This window comes from Pipra filicauda, unplaced genomic scaffold (genome assembly GCF_003945595.2).
Source record: "Pipra filicauda isolate LSUMZ 115617 unplaced genomic scaffold, ASM394559v2 scaffold206_size1356665_pilon, whole genome shotgun sequence".
Classification (NCBI taxonomy): domain Eukaryota; kingdom Metazoa; phylum Chordata; class Aves; order Passeriformes; family Pipridae; genus Pipra; species Pipra filicauda.
Window position 1 is genome coordinate 348957 of NW_024104317.1, and position 21335 is coordinate 370291.

Here is a 21335-nt window from a genome sequence, read left to right on the forward strand (position 1 = left end):
AAGAGAGTGACAAGGTCACCTCGAGCCTCCTTTTCTCCAGGCTGAACACCCCCAGCTCCCCCAGCCACTGCTCATCAGACTTGTGCTCCAGCTCCTTCCCCAGCTCTGTTGCTCTTCTCTGGACACACTCCAGCATCCCAGTGTCCTTCCTAAATTGAGGGGCCCACAACTGGACACAGTACTTGAGTACTGTGGCCTCACCAGTGCGTAGTAGAGAGTACAGAGGGAATATAATCACTTCCCTGGTCCTGCTGGCCACATTATCCCTGATACAGGCCAGGATGCCATTGGCATTCTTGCCCACCTGGGCACACTGCTGGCTGCTGTTCAGCCGGCTATTTCATAACTGACCAAAAGCCCAGAGAGAAGGAACACAGCAGTGACAGCAGCTGGAGGCAGCTGGCCAGTAATTGTGGGTCTGGGCAGCGGGCACCATGTCACAAATCCCTGCCACAGACACGCTCATCCCATCTGGCACAGCTGGGGACTGGGCTGGGTCTCTCCTCCTCCAGCTCTGGTAACCTGGGAGCAATAGAATGGTGGGCAGCAAAGGGGAAACACAAATGTTCATATCCCAGAAAAGCAGTAGTTTAGCTATCAGGCTGCAGTTTGGTTAAAGTGTAATTACTTCTCATATTTATTTGTTATTTTCACTTATTTACATGATTATTATCTGTTTTTACACTGAATGTCTGTTCATCCCAGGATCATGAGGCAGGTAGGAAGACAGTGCCTGCCAGCAGCACAGCAACATTCATGGTTAGTGCAGCTATGGATAAAAATAAAATCCACATTCTACAGCCAGTAGAAACAGAAATGGTTACTCAGAAGTGAAGTACTTTTGTTTCACCTACAGCAAATACAAGTTTCATGCACGGGCACTCAGGAGAGCCCTGTGTGGAAGGAGGAGAACCAGAAGGTTCTTGATGGAGACTGCATCAGATTAAAGATCACAGGATATCTTGTGAGTACTGGGTGTGGTAAAGTCAACAAGCTCAGTGGATGCTCACATATGGATTTGTCCTTTTCTCTGTCAACAGGTAGTCCCCTCCAAGTCTCTCTGGGCTTCTTTTTTGTCCAGTGTCTTTGGAAATTTCCCCTACTTCCTTCTACTGGAGGGTGGAAGACTTTGTCCACAGCTGTTCAGCTGTTTTCTAAACTGGTCTCTGTCCACAGCCTGTCCATCCTCTGTGCACTTGCCTCTATGGCAGCAGAGCTCGGGAGGAACTGGGTAGGATGGGTTAAGCAGGGATGTGCAGTCTGAACTTAACCAGCCAGGAAGCCAGAGAGGATTCACTAGACAAGGTTTTTGATACTGCCTTCCAACATGCAGAAATTCTTCTACAGGTCAGAAAACCAGTATCCATCTAACAATACTTGGAAATCCTGAATGGTTCAACATCAGCAACGATGGCAGAGATGCTCCAGGTTTGGACTGATCTTGTAAACCATGTTGATACTGTATTGCTGGCTTCTGCCACAAATTCCACTCCATCCACACAGACGGGGCAGCTTCCAGCCCCATCCCACTCTCCTGATGAGCAGGTGCTGTTGGCACTTGCCCTGCAAGAGGCAGGAAGAGGCATTCAAATGTTAGCACAGCACATTATCCAAACAGCTTTTCTGAGGAGAAGGTGGTCGGGCAGAGGTGGCCTGGAAGTTGCCATTTGAACCGTCCTAGTCCAAGCCTTGTATGTGACACAAAACAAGAAGGGGAATGACTGCAGCCACAAAGGAGTACTGTGTTATCTTATTGCCTGCCCCAGAGCACTGTGGTGTTTGCATCCCTTCGAGGGACTCAACATATTCACTCCCCAGCCATTCTGTGTATGTTCTCTTCTCTTGTAATGGCACAATCTCAACAGCTGAATCCTTAAAGATCAAGTTTTTTCCTTGAAAAGTTGAAGAATCAAACATTTTGAATCCATTTCCATTGCTGCTATTTCCAAAGTAGACCTGAAAATAATGGAGAGGTTTCAGTATTTTGCAAGATAAAGTGCCACATTCCTCCTGTTCAACATGAAAGACAGTAGGAACTGTTTTGTAGATGAAAAATTCATACACAATTGCAGAATCTCTTACGCGTTTGCTTTTAGACGCTCCAGTAGATCAGAAACAGAATTCTGCCACAGGCAATTACAAGAACAGCATTTGTGATTATGGTTTTTTAGTTACTATCTGGAAAGAGCTGTAGTTTTTAAAAAAATTCTTCTGCCTAAATGTTGTTCTGTAATGTAGAGTTTGTCTGCCCAGGAGTTACAGAAATGACTGAATCCTAGCATGGAGATACTCAGTATTGCTTTTGAACAAGTTAACTTCAGTATGGAGAGGAACCTCTCTGAAGCAGCCAGGCAGATGGTTCACCCTGCACAGGCTGCAGCATAAATATATCCAGCAGTGTTCTGTTGCACTCCTAGGAAAATTCCAGAATGGAAAAGCGTTAGCATGTACTCTATTCCCTGTAGACCTCAAAGTCATGCAGAAACATGGAAAAGTCATGGGAAAACACCTTAAGCTCCAGGAAAATTACTACTGCAACCAGTGGCTGGGCAAAAAGTTGAAATCCCTTGTGCACCAGGGTGGTTTTACCGGGAGAATGACATGGGTTGTATTTTACCTTCTCTGTCACACTCCCAACAACAGGGCTCTGCACGGTCCCATGATATGGCAGAATGGTCCTGTTGTCTTTATCTTTGAACTGTGTTAAACCATATAAGACTCCCCCCCTAAAATAAATGGATTATTAATACCTGGGCTTTGTCCAGTAGTCCATACAGAGCAAAAACGTTGATATCTGGGTGAACCATAATGGCTTGAGCTGGCACCTGAGCCAGGTGACAGTCAGCAAACTGAGTGACTTCAGCACGGGCACCATTTGGACACAGTAACTGGAAATCACTGGACTTTAAGTTTTGGGCCCAACTCTCAGTGTTATTACCTGAAAAAAAGAAGCCGGTCATTGTCACTCATTGAATGCTTTAGAGCAAGAGAAAATAATGAATTATAATAAAAAGCTGTGTAAAAGTAAGTACCATCTGTGTTCTCAAACACTGTCGAGTGCTTCACAAAGGCCACATCCCCAGAGTCCTCTGCCAGGCACCTAAAGGAAGTCAAAGATATAAATTCAATTCAAAGCATCTTTATGTGAACCACATTTTTTATAAAACTCATAGGTTTAGAATACAATTTTTCTTACATACATTCCTGCAAAAAAATGTACTGGACCCAAAGGTAATAAGAAAAAACAGAGAAATTAGGCATCTTGAAAGGAGGGAAAAGCAACATCTTTGCAAAGCATTAAAAAAATATTCTCAATCAAGAATTTTAAGAGAGGAATACAGTAGAAAAATAGTATTAAAACCAGTGTGAGATACAACAGAAAAGGCCAGTATTAGATGAGCAAAGAAATAGAAGACCTATTATGTGATAGTGCAGCATTTACAGTCCTGTACATTAGAGATCTCCAGTTAATCTAACTGCAGTTGCTAAGGGCACTGTTCCAGAGCTAAGTTCAGTTTCCTCCAATTTTCTGAAGGAGGAGCAGCCCAACATGCCAAGGGCACCCTAAAAGTCACCTCCTCTCCTATGAGTGTGATATCCCATTACAGAGAGTGCCAGGGCAGAGGTGTAGAACACACACCTTTACCAGCATGTTACCCTGTGGTGTTCTCTAGTGCACAGTGCAACAGGCACCACAGGCTGTTCAGAGATTTTTGTGTTAAGCCTGAAATATGAAGTCAACAGACAGGAGAAATGCACAGTAATTGCTCTACTCAGTAAGAAATACATAAATAACATCGACCTCAAAACAGTGAGCTGGGTGAACTAGCAAAAAGGATCTATCTTCCCAGGTATTTTGGGCAGTGTGTGGTTGCAGATGATCTGTGGGTAACAGTTCAATGGTGGTTCCTTGCAGTTTATTCTACAAATGTTTTCCAGAAGCACTTTTTAAAACAAGATAATTAAACCCACCAATCAAATAATGTAAAGCTGTAACTGTGCATGGCTTATGCAGTACAAAATGTGAGGGAAAGGTATCACTGCTAACAGTTACCAAAAATACATATATTTCAATTGCACCTGGTTTAACATCAGCAGTTATAATCAAAGGTCTTATCGCCCTGTGGCTGACACTGTCATGCAGAGAATGAGAACTCAGCAGGTGCTGTTCAGTGCATTTCCCCATCAGAAAAAGCTGTTCCTGACAGATTTTTCACTACTCTGCACAGTTTAATTTGCCCAAGGCAATGGGATATACACAAACTGAATGCCTTCTCATACTTTTAGTCTAGTTAGTCTGAAGACAGCCAGAGCTGAAGAAAATCTGGAGGTGAATTCTAAGCTCATCTCAATTACCTCCATAACTCAGTCTTCTTTCAGAGAGGATCACCTAAGTGTCAGAGCCAAACCCACCCCTATCTTGTAGAAGACTGTTATCCTCCATTTTTGCACCCAAATCCTAACCTTTTAAACACCTAAAACTTTGCACATCACTCAATGAACTAAACATCTTCTCTATTAAAACCAAAAAGTGATTTCCGTATAAAGTTTGACTGTATGGGCACTATTATCAAAGGCACAGGCTTAGAATATGAACAAGGCTCATACAGCCTGTAATGGCATTTGTTGCTCATTTATCTGCTGACTGGGAGCTGGCTCTGTTATTCCACGAGGTAAGCAGAGGATCTGGAGTTTGCCTGCAAGGCATGTACCACAGCACAGCAGCTGGACACAACTAAATAGGTTTGCAAAAAGTAGTTATCTAAGCCTAGAAGTTCACTATTTACTAGGCAGCTGCTGTTGAAATCTCCTCTCTGAAGGAAAAAGATGGCTTTCTGCCAGCTGTTACATGCACCATTACCTTCAGAGGTGAAGGTCAGGAAAAGGAAGTGCTTGTTCCATATCCAAGAGTTTCACAGTCCTTGAGTATGGCCCCATACGTACATGTATACAGTAACACAATGTATTTATTACATTTTGTTCCACTATTTATTCCACTATTTTCCTCCTGTATTTTTAACATATTTTGTTTTGAAGAGGATTTGGCAATTGAACATTGGCCATAGCTGTTTGTGCTGTCCAGAAATCTACTTTCAAATACAGCCACCAATGAATCAGTAGTGAACACTCACTCCTGGGTCCCTGCCACTAGCCTGTCACTCTCTGCATGGACGTACAGCAGCCAGATCTTGGCTACTGTGTGCCTGCTTCCCTGCTGGAGTTCTCTATGGATGACCTGCCCATTCAGAGTTGCAGATTGTCTGCACTAGATTAAAGCAAAACTGGAGACTGATGACAATCTCTTTGGTTCTCACTGGGTGGGTGCTGTGTACACAGACAGATGGGTAGGGCTGTTAGTGTGGTTGTCTGCAGACCAGGAAGGTGGCAAAAGGCTTGGACGTGATCTAGTGACCTGTATTGGGGAAGACATCTGGGGACACATGTCCCACCTCATTTACAGCACATGCTGTAGCCACTGTTTGCTCACTGGGATGGAAACTAGGTCCTCCTTGCATTTTGACAAACTGACAAATAACAACCACATGTATGAGTTACCTGAAGGCTCCACTGTAGCTGTAATAACGTTCTCGGCTACTTGCACTGCATTTATTGTTTCCACTCTCGTCCCCAATACAGAGTTGACAGAGTTTTGATGGGTAATTGTCCTGCTCAGCTGAAGGCACACAGCTGGCAGAGAAAAACTCACTCACAGCTGGGGAAAGACAAACCAACACAAGTAGCGAAAAGTGTGGACTCTTCACAAAAACAAGCAGTTATACCATCATGAAGTTATAACCAATGCAGGTTTCAGTAGAACACTAGAAACAGGAGTTACAGCTGCCTTACTGGAATTCACAAACTAGAACTTCTAAGATATTTTCAAAGCACTGTTTAGCTGACTAGGTAATGAAACCAAAGAGCTTCCCAGGAGATAGGAAATAGGCAAGCAAAATTAGAACCTGGAGTTCTATGGTAACAGATCCCTTTCTTGTTGAACTACCTAATGCACTTTGAAAATAACATAATAAAATTCCAGACAGAGATGAAGAGATACATCATTTACTGCAATGATATCCCAGAGCTGGAATTACTTTCTAGAGGGGAGTCATCTCTATTTTCTATGACTATTATTGATATCTGATTTGGGTCAATTTCCTCAAGCAAAAACCAAGGCAGTCAGGTGTGAAAGCAGGATTTTCAAGACAACATAATAAGCTGATTGAATACGAAAAGCAATGGACTCTTCAAATGCATTTCTGAAAGCTGGAATAAACTTCACCATTTTGATACACTGAGGCCAGGACTGCCATTGAGATGGGTCTGGTCATGCTGGAGAAACAGGCTGACGGGAACCTCAAAGTTCAACAAAGGCAAATGCAGAATCCTGCTTTTAGGATGGGGTAAGAACATGGAAGGCTGGCAGGCTGAAGAACAGCTCTGTATAAAAAAGGTATCTGGGGATCCTGGTGGACAACAGGTTGATCAAGAGTCATCAGCATGGTTTTGTGCCTATGAAAGCTCATGGCATTCTGGGGTATGTTAATGGAGCAGTCAGGGAGCAGTGGTTCTCCTCTGACATCTGTGCCACGTTCTGAGCTCCCAGTGCTAGAAAGACATGGACATTCCAGAGCAAATACAGTAGGAGAGTGGGATGCCCAGAGGCTGAAGCACAACTTGCACTTACCAGGCTGAGAAGTGGGTTTGGTCAGCCTGGAGATAAGACAACTAACACTGTATTGCTGTCTTCATTCACATAGCAGGTTTCTCAGGAAGACAAAGACAGATCCTTCTCAGGGATGCAGAGCAAAAGGATGAGAAGTAACAGAACCAAAGTGACAGGAAGGAAATTCTGATTAGGTACAAGAAAAAAACTCTTTATACCAAGGATGGTCAAATACTGGGACAGTGTCCAGAGATGATGTATATAATCTCTATCCTAGGAGTTACTCAGAACCTCCCTAGACACAGCACTGAGCAATCTGGACTATCAGATCTACTTTGAGCAGTTGGTTGGACTAGGGATGACCTCCAAAGGTCCTGTCCAACCTGAATTAACCACTGATTTTTTGATAAAGGAAAGGAATACTTTTGTGTTAGATGTAACATTCTCAGTTAGACCCCCCCACTAGTCCACTCTGGTGGCAAACTTAAAATTTCAAATCGTTATATTAAAAACACAATACCCCTTCACAAACAAATATGGTTAATACAGAGCTATAAAATATCGAACTTACTTGCCTAATTAAAGTTTATCATTAAACTATTACTGTATTTTTGATATGTAGTATTGTTGTCTTACCTTGAGGAATATTACAGTCTCTGGGCTTAATAATCCCCCTCTTAATTAGTATGCCAATGGGAATATTCCATCCAGCATTTCTCCCAAGTCCTGTGTGGCAGGATTTCTTCCCTTTCAGGTCACTGATGGTGAATGCATTGGACAGATTTCGTTTCACTAACACCACAGCATAGTATGCATTGCTGCTGTCATTAGCTTGGAGAAAAAAACCACAACACATTACAGCATCCCTTCAGCATTTCCACTGCTCAGTGATCATCTACAGATTCATTACTCTTATCAGGTGCCAACTTAATTGAACCAACATTCAGCTAGTCAGGAAGTATGGATGCACATGGAATTACTCTTCACTTCTACTACCTCACACTGCTGCATTCATCTATAGCCTGTAAGCTGGCACTGCTGCACCTGAGCTGAATAAACTAGAGACAGACAGGAAAGTGTTCTTGTTAATGCTAGCTCTTACAAATACATCCCTCTGAAAAACAACATTTGGGTCATTAGTCACTTAGCAAATCTGCTTTAAGAAGTTATTTTTATGTGAAAACCTCAAACCTGTATTAAAACATCAATGAGTTTTGCATAATATTGAAACTCTACCTTAAGTGACATCATGGACACAAGGCCACTTTTCATTGGTGACTCTGAAGCAGCCATATTGACAGGAAGAATTTGCTTTTAACTAGAATCTACTGTGTAACTTCTGTATTTTTGTTTCTGTTAAAAATATTTCGACTTTGTGAATACTACTTTTTTCCATTGTAAATATTTTTTTGCAGAATTGAAAAGACAAATAAAGAACTCCAAAATTCAAAACTGTCAAAGACTCAACCTGGTCCTGTAGCAGGACAGATAAAAGTTGACTCACTGTAGAAGTGTCATCTCATACTTATTTCCTCATCTATCCATGCTGTGGGGGTAATAATTCTCATGTATTTGAAAACAGCATTCCCAGCAGGGCTAGGGACAAAGGCCTGTGCTTTTAGAGCTGTTTTCAAACAACCTGGAAAAATAAGGTCTATATTTATGTTTCCCGACCTTCTTACCAGAGTAACTTTCTCCAGCAGCTGGTACAAGGCCATATGTCTTCCCAGCTGTGTAAATATCAGCTCCACCCAGAACTACGGCATCACTTTCCTTTTTCTGAAAAATATAAGAAAATGTAGGATTTCTGTGAAAAAACAGAAGATACTTTCCCCACTACAACAATGACACCTTGAGCATCACACCTGTTGGACCTTGAAGGGCAAGGCTTACAGCAAAATAGCAATACACTGCTAAAGAAAACTTCCAAAATGTGCACGAAGCATCATCAGTGAAACAATGACAGGAGATTTCACACATACAGGCTTCAGTTAGACAGGCAACAGTGCCCTCATCACAGCTGAAGATCATCAGGGTTCAGGCCCATCCATACCACCTGAGCTACCTCCTTAAAATCCAGTGTTCCTACTGGTCACACAGGTATCTCTAACCCAGCAGGGAGCAGTTTCTGTTCATTTGGTTTATTGCACAAGGATTAGAGCAGCCTACCTGGATCATCTCCATGCACTCTTCCTTTGTCTTGGCTGAAATACACTGAATTTCTGGTTTCAAATTCTTTTTCCTAAAGGCAACAGCCATTTCACCACACTTCCAAATCTCCTCAGTGGATACAACACACCAATTCAGGCTTTCTGGCAAGGCTGCACAAAATTAAAAAGCAAATAATACATTCACTTTCTTTTCAATAGACAAGGAGGGATTCACGCTGCCCCCTGTTACACATTCCACACATGTTATGGAAAATGTTTGCTTCTGTGTTGCTCCCCATCCCTCCAGCTCAGACTTCCACCTGATCAGGAACCAGGGCACTCCAGATTAGCAGTTATGTTCACACTGCAAACCCATCCATAGCAAAGGAACAACAACTTCTACAATTGCTGACCATTAAGCACAGCCATAATGTGTTAGTTGAGTGCATCAAAAAGTCTCCCTGAACACAGACTTCCTCACACCCGACAGTCACGGAGCAGCGCCCACAAGACACAAGTCTGCAAGGTGAGGGGCTTTGCCACAGCACAGAGCGTGTCTGGAGGCTCAGTTGGCAGGATTATTAAACTTCTTAAGGCAGAGATTCTTACAACCTGTCTTTTTGACTTTCCCAGAAGGCATATCAAGTAATTTCTACTTTCTTCTGATAGTAGGAAAGACCATAATGCTTCAGTAAAGAGCAACTGAGGATTTCCTTCAGCTTCTGGAGGAAATCCATTCATACATTTTTATAGACTACCTGAGGATTTGTGCAGCAGTGCATTATTATTTCCCCTTGTCAGCAGGTAAGAAATTAAGTACCAAGTAACAGTAGCAGTTTACCAGATGAATGTCTCCATATACCAGAAAGGATAAAAAATGCCTGATCTTATAACACACAGAGCGTGCCAATTTGCACAGGAAAGTATTCTGCAATGTGATATTGTTTCTATCAAAAGGTGACCTTTCTGCAAGCTCAAAGATCAGACTGGCACCTTGCCATAACCCTCCAAGAGTGAGGAGAAAAACCAGAACGAACATGATCTCTGCTATCACCTATCTTTGTTCTTTGTTATAAGTAGGAATCTACAGACAACTTACTGTTGGGGTCGCAGCTCAGAGCTTGCATGGCATGAAGATACTCATCACCCAGCCATGCTTGATAATTCTGAGCTGTGATTGCAACGAGCTCTGTCGTGGAGTCTCGGAACAGAAGATTTTGGGCACCGTAGGCTGCAGAGTCAAACATCTGAAACTTGGCACCCACCCCATTAAATCTTTGCTGTAATGTTAAAGAAGAAAAAAGCACCTGTCAGACATCCCTCTGCCTGGGATCTATGACATCCCATACCCCTTCAAACCCCACAGAGCCGAAGGTGCCCAGATATCCTGTCTTCAGTTCACCAAGAGGGGTGGGAGAACCCTTCTAAAATGCAACACAGTGATGAAAAAACGGTGTCCTACTTGTCCCTGGTTTAGGAGCTGGAAGACAACTGTTCCATCTGTGTCAGGCCGCACAACCACGGCGCGAGCTGGGACTCGGGCCAGGTGGCAGGTTCTCCACTCTGACACTTCAGCTCTGCTGCCATCGCGACACAGGAGCTGGAAGTTCTGGGAGCGAAGCCGCTGGGCCCACAAGAAAGAACTTCTTCCTGAAATCAGAGAGGACATGCTTATGGAACAGACCTCAGGTGGGGCTGATGCTCCTGGCTCCAAGCCTTCTCTAAACATCACTCACACACGTGGAGCAGGACACGCACCTCCTGAGCATCTCTGAGCTATTCCTGATGGCACAACACACCCCGTGCACCTTTGGGGTCCTCTAGTTCTTTACGTCTGATGAGACAACAGACAGCTTAACACTTGTGAGACTGCACTGAGCTGTACTGGGGTCTGCAGCAGTATCAAGAGCATCCCTAAGTTTAGGATCATGGGCAACATTTTTCTGGTTTTTCTTTCCACTGGGTCAGACAGGTCCATGATATTAAAGCAATGATATGCTCAAGGTGGTTTTCACATAGTGCCAGATAGGGCAGGTAACCTGTTGTTTACTTTCTGCTACTCTGCTGAAATCCCTTGGTAGGCTGGAGCAATGTAACAGCCCAGGTCTATATAAAAATAATTTACTGCTGTTGAAATTCTCTTTCCAAAAGCAGCTTAAGATTCCACCTCTAACCTTTATTGAAAGTATCAAGAAAAAAAAAATCCCATGGATTCTGTCTCCTGGTGCACACCTCTGTGGGTACATGTTTTCCCTATCACAGCATTTATTTGCTGATTCCTCAATTCAAAATACATCAAACATTTGATATTATACTGTCATTACAGACGCTGTATTTCAGACCTTGCAGCCATTATTCAACAAGCTTCAGGATTACTCACCATCTGTATTTTCAGGCACTGTGCTGTGCTTCACAAAAGCAACCTCTCCAGAACCTTCAGCCAAACACCTAATAGATATAAATCCAAGCACAAAGATGCATTACAAAACCCAGCTCCTGTGCACTGGCCACTGCCGACAGCCCGAGGGCTCTGTGCTCCGTTCCATCAGACACAGACACTGACCTATTTCCTTGTGCTGAGAGTTTTGCTCAAGGCAGAGACTAGTGGCTGTTAGAGCATGAAGTAAACTATCATTGTCATTTGGTGAACATGGACAACATGTTCAGTGCTGCCTGGGACAAAAACCATGACCTTTTTTGTCCAGGACAGTTTCTCTGTCTAAGGCAGTCACACAATCCTTTGGGGAATGTGCAGGAAGGAGCAAGGAGCAAGTGTTTCTTGTAAGCAAATTCTGTCCTTGCTCAGTTAATGCTATTACTCAGGGACTGGGAGCTCCAACACAGCACACAGACAGAAAAGAGGAAAATAAGGGATTGGTGTGCAAAAATGGAGGCAGAGCAAGTCGATAATTCAGTGCCACTGAGGTGGGATGACTGAGATAACCAAGTAGGGCAACAGTTCAGCTCTCAGACTCCAAACACCATCAGGTTTTACTGGGAAAGATAAAGTCAGTAAAGTCTGATGAAACAAACACTCTGATTTTGTCAACAGCTGCTGGACAAAACAAACAGCAAATAGAGCTTTTCCTGCCCCATATATGTGCTAAATATCCATTTGGTTTTAATACTCAGGTATTAATACTTGAAATAGTGGGTTAAGAATTACTTTTGCTCAGTTAGGTTAAAAGCATGGTTGTCCTAACAAAACTGCAGATTTTCTAGCAAGATAAACTGGAAGCTCTATGGCTTCAATTTCCAGTCAGTGAAGCCTAGACTGGTGTCTATAGAGAGAGCACAGTGATAAAAAGATTGACAGAGACATAATTTTTACCTGAAAGCCCCACTGTAGTCATAGTATTGCTCTTGGGAATTTCGTTCGCATTTGTGCTCTCCAGCCGAATTCCCTATGCAGAGCTCACAAAGGGATTTGGGATAGTTGACACCATTTGCTCCAGGAACACAGCTTGCATTGAAATATTCACTTACAGCTAAAAGCGAAATTAGAATGAGACATTTTTTAGCCATGAAAAAACAAGATCCTACAATCTCATTTTAACACAGCACATCTCTGAAGAGATTTAGAAGGCATAAGTCATTTTTTTCTTAAAAGATGGTTTCCAAGTTTAAAAACCAAAAACCCTGCAGTCTTTGTCAGACCTACATTAGGTCTATTCCCTGGTGCAAGCATCATCGAAGCCAAGGAACAAAAAAGCAGCTGAACCACACGTTTCTGTTCACACACAGGGGCCCAAGACCACTCAGAAAGGTATTGCTGAAGAACAGATCTTTGCCCTGTAACTCTTACCTTTTGGAAGGTCACATCCCATTGCTGCCAGGCGCCCACTGTCAGTCAGATAACCCACTGGCACATCCCAGCCTGCAGTTCTGTTGATCCCTGTGTGACAGGAACGCACACCCTTCAGGCTGTTGATGGTTATGTTGGAGCTCTTCTTTACCACAGCCACAGCATAATAGGAAGTTCCAATCTCTGCAGCATAGGAAGAAAGAGAAGCAAGATAAGTAGCCTCACATCAGCATTACAGTGAGATACATTGATTTGTGGCCTCTTGTGGCTCCCCTGCCCACGGGCAAGTTACACTGTTAACATCCTTGGTGAGAACCTGCTGACTGTGAATCAATGTCCCCCATTATTTTTTCAGTGTGCGTTGTCTTAAAGTCCACAGGCAATCTGCTCTAACTTCGAAGGTCACCCTGTTTTTCCTTTCTGGAAGAAGTTTTCCATGATTCTAAATGTATTTTGATTGAATTGAAACCAATATAATTTATTCCCCAGTTGATCTTAATTTTGATACAGCAGAGCAAGCTGACATCCCTGGAGCACCAGAGCTCATTTCATTCTTTTTGTTTCACAGTTTGATATAACTCAAAGAGTCAAGAGTTGAGGGTCTGAAGTGACCATAAGGTCATTCAATCTGACTTAATCATTAAATTTCATTCACTTTTCTTTGATTTGAGGCTCATAATCTGAGTAATAGAGACAGCCAACCTCTGGATAATGAGGCCTATTTGGTTTTCAGAAGCCAAAGTACAGTTCCCTCACCCAAGTCATGATGTAGATGATCCAAGACCTCAAGTGCCCAACAAGCACTTCTGAGGATGCCTTTGACCATATGACACTTAGACCCAGCTACAGACCAAATCCAACTCCATCTCACAATAGAGTGGTGGGACACAACTGCCTGCAGACTGCTTCCAGAGTTTTTCCTTCCTTTGGTTCTCTTAAAGTGATGTGCAACATCATCCAGCTCTGAACTACACAACTAAGCTGATACTGAGCCCTTAGTCAAGATGACAAGTCACCACTGAATTATTGTCTCTGCCTTGAAAGGAACTCAAAGCTTAACGTCACCTAGACAAGGAGCAGAAACAGCACTTCCTTTCCTCCAGCAGGCAATCATACACACTACTAAAACCAAAATCTAATTATTCTAATTGTACGGGTTTGAGAGATAAACCTCAACAATTTATGCTTTGTAATTCAGTGATCTGAAAAGTATGGAACAGAGAAGACAGTAAGCAGTGAGACAGTAAAAAATAAATAAAACCCAACCCAACAAACCTATTCAGGAATAGCTACTCTGACCCAACTGTTTCAGGACAGACTTGGCCCCAGCCTGGCATCTCCTCTTTCCCCACACACTCTGTTACAGGCAGGAGCAACTAAGAAGGAACCTGACCACTATCTACTGTTTAGTCTTACAGGGGAGGACCCCAAATAAAATGGAAACAGTAAATTCTTGTGCATTTTAAGTCATCTAAAAGTTATTTAGTCAGAATATACCTTGGTCATATACTTCCCCAACCACTGGTTTCAGACCATTCTCCTTTCCAGCCTGGTAAATCGAGTGGCCGTCCAGTGTCACTGCATCTGCCAAATCATCCTGTGCAGACACAAGGGCAGAATATATGTTGAAACTCAATTATCAGTATTTATCAACAGCTAGAGTACACCTGAATTTAGAAGAGGAGGCCCCTTAGTCTGCATTTGTGTGTTTTCTTCTCTCCAAACAGTTATTTTTAAGGGCACTCAAATTTCTGAACAATAATTACCAAGAGGGATTTTAGCATTTCAAAACTGCCTTCCTTCAGAAACAATGCAGAAACCAGCTCTGTACTATGATGGCTTCACTAGTCTTAATAGTCCCAAGGAACCTTAAAATGGATCCTGCAGGTCTGTGATGAATCTTGAGGCCCAGCGATTTGGAGTTTCATTCATATCTTTAGCTAGTGCCCCAAAGCTTGAAGATTAAATAAAGTAAATATAGTTTTGACACCATACACATATAGTTTAAAATAATGTCTTCTGGGGCTGCAAAATCTGAATGCCAAAGTGTACTCAAAAACAACTAAAGCACACTGGCTTGTACCTCCACGCACAGGCAGAGGAGGGAGCAGATGGCAGTGTGCTTCCAAGAAGGAGGAGAGAATCTAAAAAGGCTGTTCAAAACTGGGGGAATACAAATCTGAGGCATCCACTGCTGGGAAGGTGTCCAACACCACCATATTTTTCTGTTGACTGCAACACCAAGCTGGCTGGAATCCTGCTGCAGGATTGCTCTGGATAGCACAGGATGACACTTCCCTCAGCAGCAAGGCTGAGAGAACTGCTGTACACACACCTGTGGCCAGCTGAACCCACCTCCCACTGTGTACTGAAACTAGTGGGAGCCAGGAGAGGGCATTTCACACAGAGACAAGATATTGCTGACAAAATAATCAGCAGTGTGACATTTTGCATTTCTAAGCTGACTCTAAGTTTCTTATCAGTTTGCTTAACCTCTGGCTCAGCATTGGAGGGGGTAATTTAGCTCACCCATCCCTTGGGACGTTGCAAAGCACTAGTTAAAGCAGGGCTGGGACTGTGCTGCCCAGCACACCACAGCAATTTCCCACAGGCTGAGACACATAAAAAGCTTGAAAATTTTTTAAGGGATCACATGAGAGCATAGGTAATATGTTGATGTGGACAGCTAGACTAGATCTGAAGTTGCCATGTGATTTGAAATCCTTTATTTGTTTGACTCAAAGGAGAAAAAAGATTATATTCATTAATTAGCCAAAATAATCAATGTCCTGAGAGTTGCTTCTCGTGAAATGAGTGCTGAATGAATCCAAGAGAACCTAAAGAGGAGTTGGGGTTCAGACATATTTGCATCTTAAAGAATAGACACAATCTTTGTGGAATAACCAGATGTGATATTCCACTGGTGAAGGGCAGAGCACAAGACAGCTTAGGAATCAAATATGGCCTGTTGTTTAGAAGGGACATCCAAGAGTGAGAAGGAGAGGAGGTGGGAGGTAGAAGGATCTTACCCTCAGGAAAACAAAATGAGCCTCTAGAATTGATGGTTGACAGAAAATAGAGCAGATGAAATGAAAAGAGCTGGCCACAGAGCCAAAGACTGTGTTATGTGGCCATATTTCCATGTCAAAAAGCACTTTTCTGATTGGAAAGCTGAGCCTTTGAGCTCTGTTTAGCAGCAGAGCCTCTGATCAACAGCTTAATAGCTGTTAGTCAACAGACTAAATAGCAGAACAGAACAAGACAAAAAATGCCTCATGTTGTAAACATGAATTAGTTTACAAGCTACAGGTCTCTCCTTTAAATACACACAATTACAGCGGGGACTATTCCACATATGACTTTTTTAATAAGTATATGTGTGCTGGTAATACTTTGCTAATTATTTTCAGAGGAACTTTACTGCTGTGTGTCACAACATTTGAGAATTACCTACACAAGTGTTTGAAAACCTGTTGAAGAACAGCTCTGGTCACACTAAATACTGTCAGGTTCCTTAGTTAAATATTTAGACATTTCTCAATTTTTAAACAAAAGGGTTTTTCCCTTATCCATGTGCTAATACATTCACAGGACTAAGTCCAAGTTACAGAATGTTATAGAACAACATATCTCTGCCTCTTCAGCCGTTGTGTCCCACTCCTTTTGGCCTCAAAGATCAGAGTTCAGTGGGGATGCAGACACAGGGGTTCCACACAGTCCTACCCAGAGCAGGCCAGCTTAAATATTTAGTAGATTACTATTAGCACAAGAAAAAAAAAAAGAGGTCTCGAGGACAAAGTCTTTTCAGAAGCCTTACACTGAAAATTCATTTTATCAGAAAGCTACTTACTCATGCTATCTGCCTGCAGGTTTCTGAGTTCAGCTAAACAAGTTTTATAGGAATCCAAGGTTTTTAGAAAGGTGCCTGCTGCTTGCAATGGCTTACAAATGCAATTCTGGGAGCTCTGTATTTCAGAAGCAGACAATCACCAGTCCTTTCAATAATCTGCTTTGCAGAGTCTAACAGGTGCCCTTGTGCAATGCAGCAATCAGCCGAGTGCTTTTGGGAAGATCCGACATTAGAATGTATTTCTTGTCTAATCCCAAGGAAAGATCCACATATATATCAATATCTGCTCCTAACATTCTTCAATACAGTCTTCCTCACTCAAGAACAGAACTTATCAAGAGGCAATGAGGTAGTTTTAGTAATCAGACAGCCATTATGCTTCTGTTGACAAAAATTACAAGATACCAATTTTTGAAATTTGTTCCTTTTATCTGGCCACAATCATCTGCCTCATCTCCCTTCAAACTGCTCTACCAGACCTCCTTTCCTTGCTCTGAACCTCTTGTCCTTGACAGCCTTAACTTCCTCCACAAAACCCTGATTCTTGGGCATGTCTACACAGTATTATTACTTATTAACACAGCCAGTCATCCTTCCCTTTCCCCACACTCTGCCAGTGAAGGCAGCCATGATTACCTGCCTCCACATTTCTTCCAATATCCATGTTTTGCCTCCTACCACCTCCTAAAGAGGGAATTATTTTGCACACAGCATTTTGCAAATCCACATGTTCAGTCTTTCAAACCTTCCCCAGAGCAATGTTCCTTTTGGAAACTGAGCACACTCTGGGCAGTTGAATTAATAGAGCTGGGTTTGCGTGCCCTTTGCTCACCCCACTTCCTGCTTTGTCTTTCTCTTGTACTCTGGTGTTGGGAGATTTGATTTGGTTTTACACTCATCTCATCTGTATATACAGCAATTTCCATGACCGGACCCTGAAATAGGAGTTTGATCCAGAGTTTATCAAAATACAATCTACTTATAAGCTCAGCAGCACAGCTTTAACTACTGTCTGCATCTTATACCTCCATCCCTTCTTAAATATCTGCTAAATAAATCTGACAATTCTCAAATCAAAGATTAGCATTTGGGAGGAAATGTTTAAGACCTTTGCTGAGTTTCTAATGACTGGCCATACGTGAGCAGCCAAACAGATGACATGGGGCCATTCTGACATTCACGTTCATATGAATAGTATTATGACTTTTTAAAAAAGTATATGCTTTGATTTTTCAGAGACATGAGTGCCAAGAAGCCTATGGTTGGCTGCCTGGATGGTCAGACACTCACCACAGAGCCATGTACATCACCAATGGATTATTATTAGGCACGTGGGGAAATTAAATCAATAACACTGCTGTCCCCCACAGCTCACCTTGATCATCTGGGTGCAGTTGGCAGCTGACCCCCCTGCTGTGCACTGCAGAGTGGGGAGGATTCCAGCCTCACCAAAGGCCTTACTCATGTCATTACACTTGGAAAGTTCTTGCTCAGAGACAGTGCACCACCGGATATGTTCCAGGCCAAGAGCTGCAAACACAACACCAAGAGAAAATATTATAAAACACATCAGCGCCTTCAAAACAGAGCTTACCATTTAATGGCTCCCAAAGAGCCAGCTTTTCATTCTGCTTCTCCCTAACAGAAAAAAGTCAGGGCTCTTTTAGCAATGGGTCTTTAGAGATTATTCCCACTTTCATTTTGCTTACCATGAATATTGAAGGTTTTTTGGACTGAATACAAGACAGGGTCAGACTCAGATACTGAAACCCAATGGCATTTGTTTCTGACATAAGAAATACAGATACCATGGAATAGGTCAGGGCGTCTAGACTGTTCTTAAAACTTTGCAGAACACATAATCTTTTCTCGTGTCAGAAGCATTTAAAATGATACACTACAAAACCAAAGAGACTGCCTAAAGATAACTTTGTCTCAATTATTGCTGGTTAGTACCTGGAGTCCTGCCCCAGCCCTTTTTGGTCTGAATTAGGAAAGCAACCTTGAGTGCTCAAGAGCCTTGCCACTAGGCTTATTATGAAAACTAAAAAAGTAAACTCGTCACTTCAAAACACTCTTTCATAAGAGACCATAACCACAGCCATGAATAGGGGAGGGTGGTGCCATGAATGAAAAGACTCAAGTTTAGTAGTGGAGATTTCCATTAATCAGTGAAGAAAGGTGCCTTTCAGCAGGTCCAAACACCACCCTCCTACGTCTCAAAGCTACAAACACTTGGTTGCTCTTGTAAGGAGATGTCACCAACACCAACGGTGTGGCTGCACACGCGAGGATGGCTTATGCTGACAAACAGGCACAGATCGTTTCTGTAAGTGGGGGCACAACATTCTACTGCTTTTCTACAATATGGATTTTTAAGCTGGAGTCTGCTGCAAGCTGTTTGTCATGTGGTTTTCTAAGACCTCTAACTGGCCCTCTACTTCCCACCAGTGTCACGCAGTTGAGATGCCACATCCAACTTTGCAAGTTAAAAGTTACTCCACTAGTGCTCGACAGTGCTCCCACGCACGTTCTCTGACTGGGTGGCTGCAGACTAAACAAGATTGTTGATGCCAAAAAACCCGACACTGAAACAGCGGTTTTGGCTTGTTGTTCCACTGCAACAGGGAGCCAACTCTACTGCTGTCAACAAACATTAAGTCAGACTTGGAAAACTTACAAGAAGTTTTAATGGCAGTATGTGCTAGTAGAGGGAGAAACAATTACCCACCTCTGAGTTGCAGGAGTTCTGAGAAACAAGAGATGGTCAGAAGAAAGGCACGACAGGGTCATCATAAAAACACACCTCACAGAAACTTAATCTGTACCTCATCTGCCTGGGTGAAATTTTCACCATTAATTCCTTGGGGCTGAAAGAAGAACCCCAGTTTTCATTGATAAAGGGGTTTGGGTTTTCTTTTCATAAACACAAGCCAACAGAAATTAAATTGGGGTGTCAGCACCTCAGTATGTAAATCTGCCAAGTGCCATTCTTCAGCCTCAGCATTCTGGTTTTAGATATACACACACAGGATGAAGAAATCATTAGCCATACACACCTGAAACATGAAATAAAGCTCATTTGGCTCCGTGTTTCAGCCAAAATAGTGAAACAGTAATAATCTGTTGATTTTTTTCCTCACTCATCAAAACCAGGTAATTATTTGTCCCTTTCCAAACTGCCGACCTTTGTTGTTGCAGGAAAGCCAGATCTGGGCAATGTCCTGGCTCCTTATTTACAAGTTAACCCAGCTGCAGTGGGCTTGAGTGCAGACAAGGCCTGCAGTTAGCCTCTCTTCCTATCATAAAACAGCAGGTCAGTCTCTGAACCCAAGTTTATTCACAATTTTGCCTCTCTGAATTTAAAAGCATTCACCATTAGAATTTGGGAGTGACAGGGGAAAGCCAACATGTTGCACAGAGCATAAGTGAAATAAAGTAATTATTTCTATTTTTACAAAGTAAGTTTCTTACTGTTGTGAGAAACAGACACTACTGCACCAGAAGAAGTAGATTCAGGGCTTAGGGAATGCAACATTTGATACCAATGAGTCAGTGGTATCTTTTCTACTCCTTTTCTATTATTTCCCTCTATTTATTTTCCTGGCCATGAGATTGGTTCTGAAGTGGTTCTAGTTTCCTTCTGCTCTCTCACATCACACAGAGGTGAACCCAAGACATCATGCTACAACCAAAGTTTTGAAGGACACTTACCAGCATGAAAGAAGAGAAGATAGAAGACATTTCTGGAGCTCTTCATGGTGAAAATTTTGGGATCTGTGATTTTTCCAGCCTTCAGAACCCCAAGAAATCAAGGCTTCTGCAAGTGTGCTCTCTCCAGCCTGGTCTTAGGTGAAAATCAGCAGCATTCAATTGCAGATGCACTTTGTTCAGCAATTTATCCTGCTTACCTTGGTACACGTCACCTCGTAATGACTACTGGAAAAAAAAGCATGCTCTCCTCACACTGTCTCTACACTAGCAAAAAAAAAAAAAAAAATTCAGACCTGCAAATTGCAAAATATCGAAGGCACCAATGAGGTTGTTACTGCTTTGGCACCACCCATGGACTTTGATAAACAGCCACACTCCTGCACACAGAGGTGAGGCAGGGCTGTGGAACCAAATCCTCACTTTGAGTTTTGTGTATTCCCTACTCATGGGGCTCAGGAAGCAGGAGGAGATTCAAGGTAAGCACTTTATCTGACTGAGAGGATGGTCACTTTATGCTGTATTCTCAGCACTGTCATTTCATAAAGCTATAACCAGAAACCCAGGCTTTTACAACAGCAAAGCCCATACACTCTACAGGTGGTACAGCACATGCTAAGTGCACATTTCCTGAAACTTAATAGCAAGTGCTATAAAATAGCCGAAGTATTCTGATTTTTTTAAAGGTTTTAGAGAGGCCCAGAAAAAGTAAAAACTTTGCTGACAATAGCTCTGTTAAAAGCTGCTGTGAATTTTAGCATAGCTTTCACAGAGCAACACTCCTTTGCGCTGCCCTTTTCTTCATGTCTCATTAGTCAATGAACTGCAGCTGCCTGTAACACACTTGGTTTAGATAAAAGCCATTGAGTGCTGCTTTGCTCTGCTGACTGCCACTGCTCAGCTCAGCACTCAGCAACAGAATGGCTGTGTCCTGCCATGACTCCTCACACACAAGGAGAGCTGTGTGCATCCCACACAGCCTGTACAGCCAGGAGTGTGGCATGGATGCCTCCAGCAGTTAGTTACTCAGCTATCTGACTGCAATTTGGCCAGGATGCTTTAACACTTACTAGCAACTGTAAGACAACAGCTGAGTCAATTAATTGTTATTTCAAGTTAAGAACTTAAAAAAAAAAAATCATAATGATCCCTCCA

The 21335-nt window shown here is 42.6% G+C and overlaps 1 protein-coding gene across 2 annotated transcripts; it reads right to left on the bottom strand.

The window, feature by feature from the left end:
• Positions 1–608: 608 nt before the first annotated feature.
• Positions 609–20155, bottom strand: MELTF (melanotransferrin). Of its 2 annotated transcripts, XM_027738122.2 has the most exons (14): positions 17845–18066; positions 14117–14216; positions 12620–12802; positions 12146–12302; positions 11195–11262; positions 10277–10464; positions 9914–10094; positions 8834–8985; positions 8347–8443; positions 7301–7495; positions 5557–5713; positions 3033–3100; positions 2751–2938; positions 609–1956 (listed from the first exon to the last, which is right to left on the bottom strand). In XM_027738122.2, the coding sequence occupies exons 1-14, from the start codon at positions 18064–18066 to the stop codon at positions 1678–1680; spliced, it is 2235 nt and encodes a 744-aa protein (XP_027593923.2). In that variant the 3' UTR covers positions 609–1677. The 2 variants fall into 2 exon arrangements, with proteins under 2 accessions (XP_027593923.2, XP_039236832.1); XM_039380898.1 differs by lacking the exons at positions 9914–10094; positions 10277–10464 and having other exon boundaries at positions 17845–20155.
• Positions 20156–21335: the final 1180 nt, after the last annotated feature.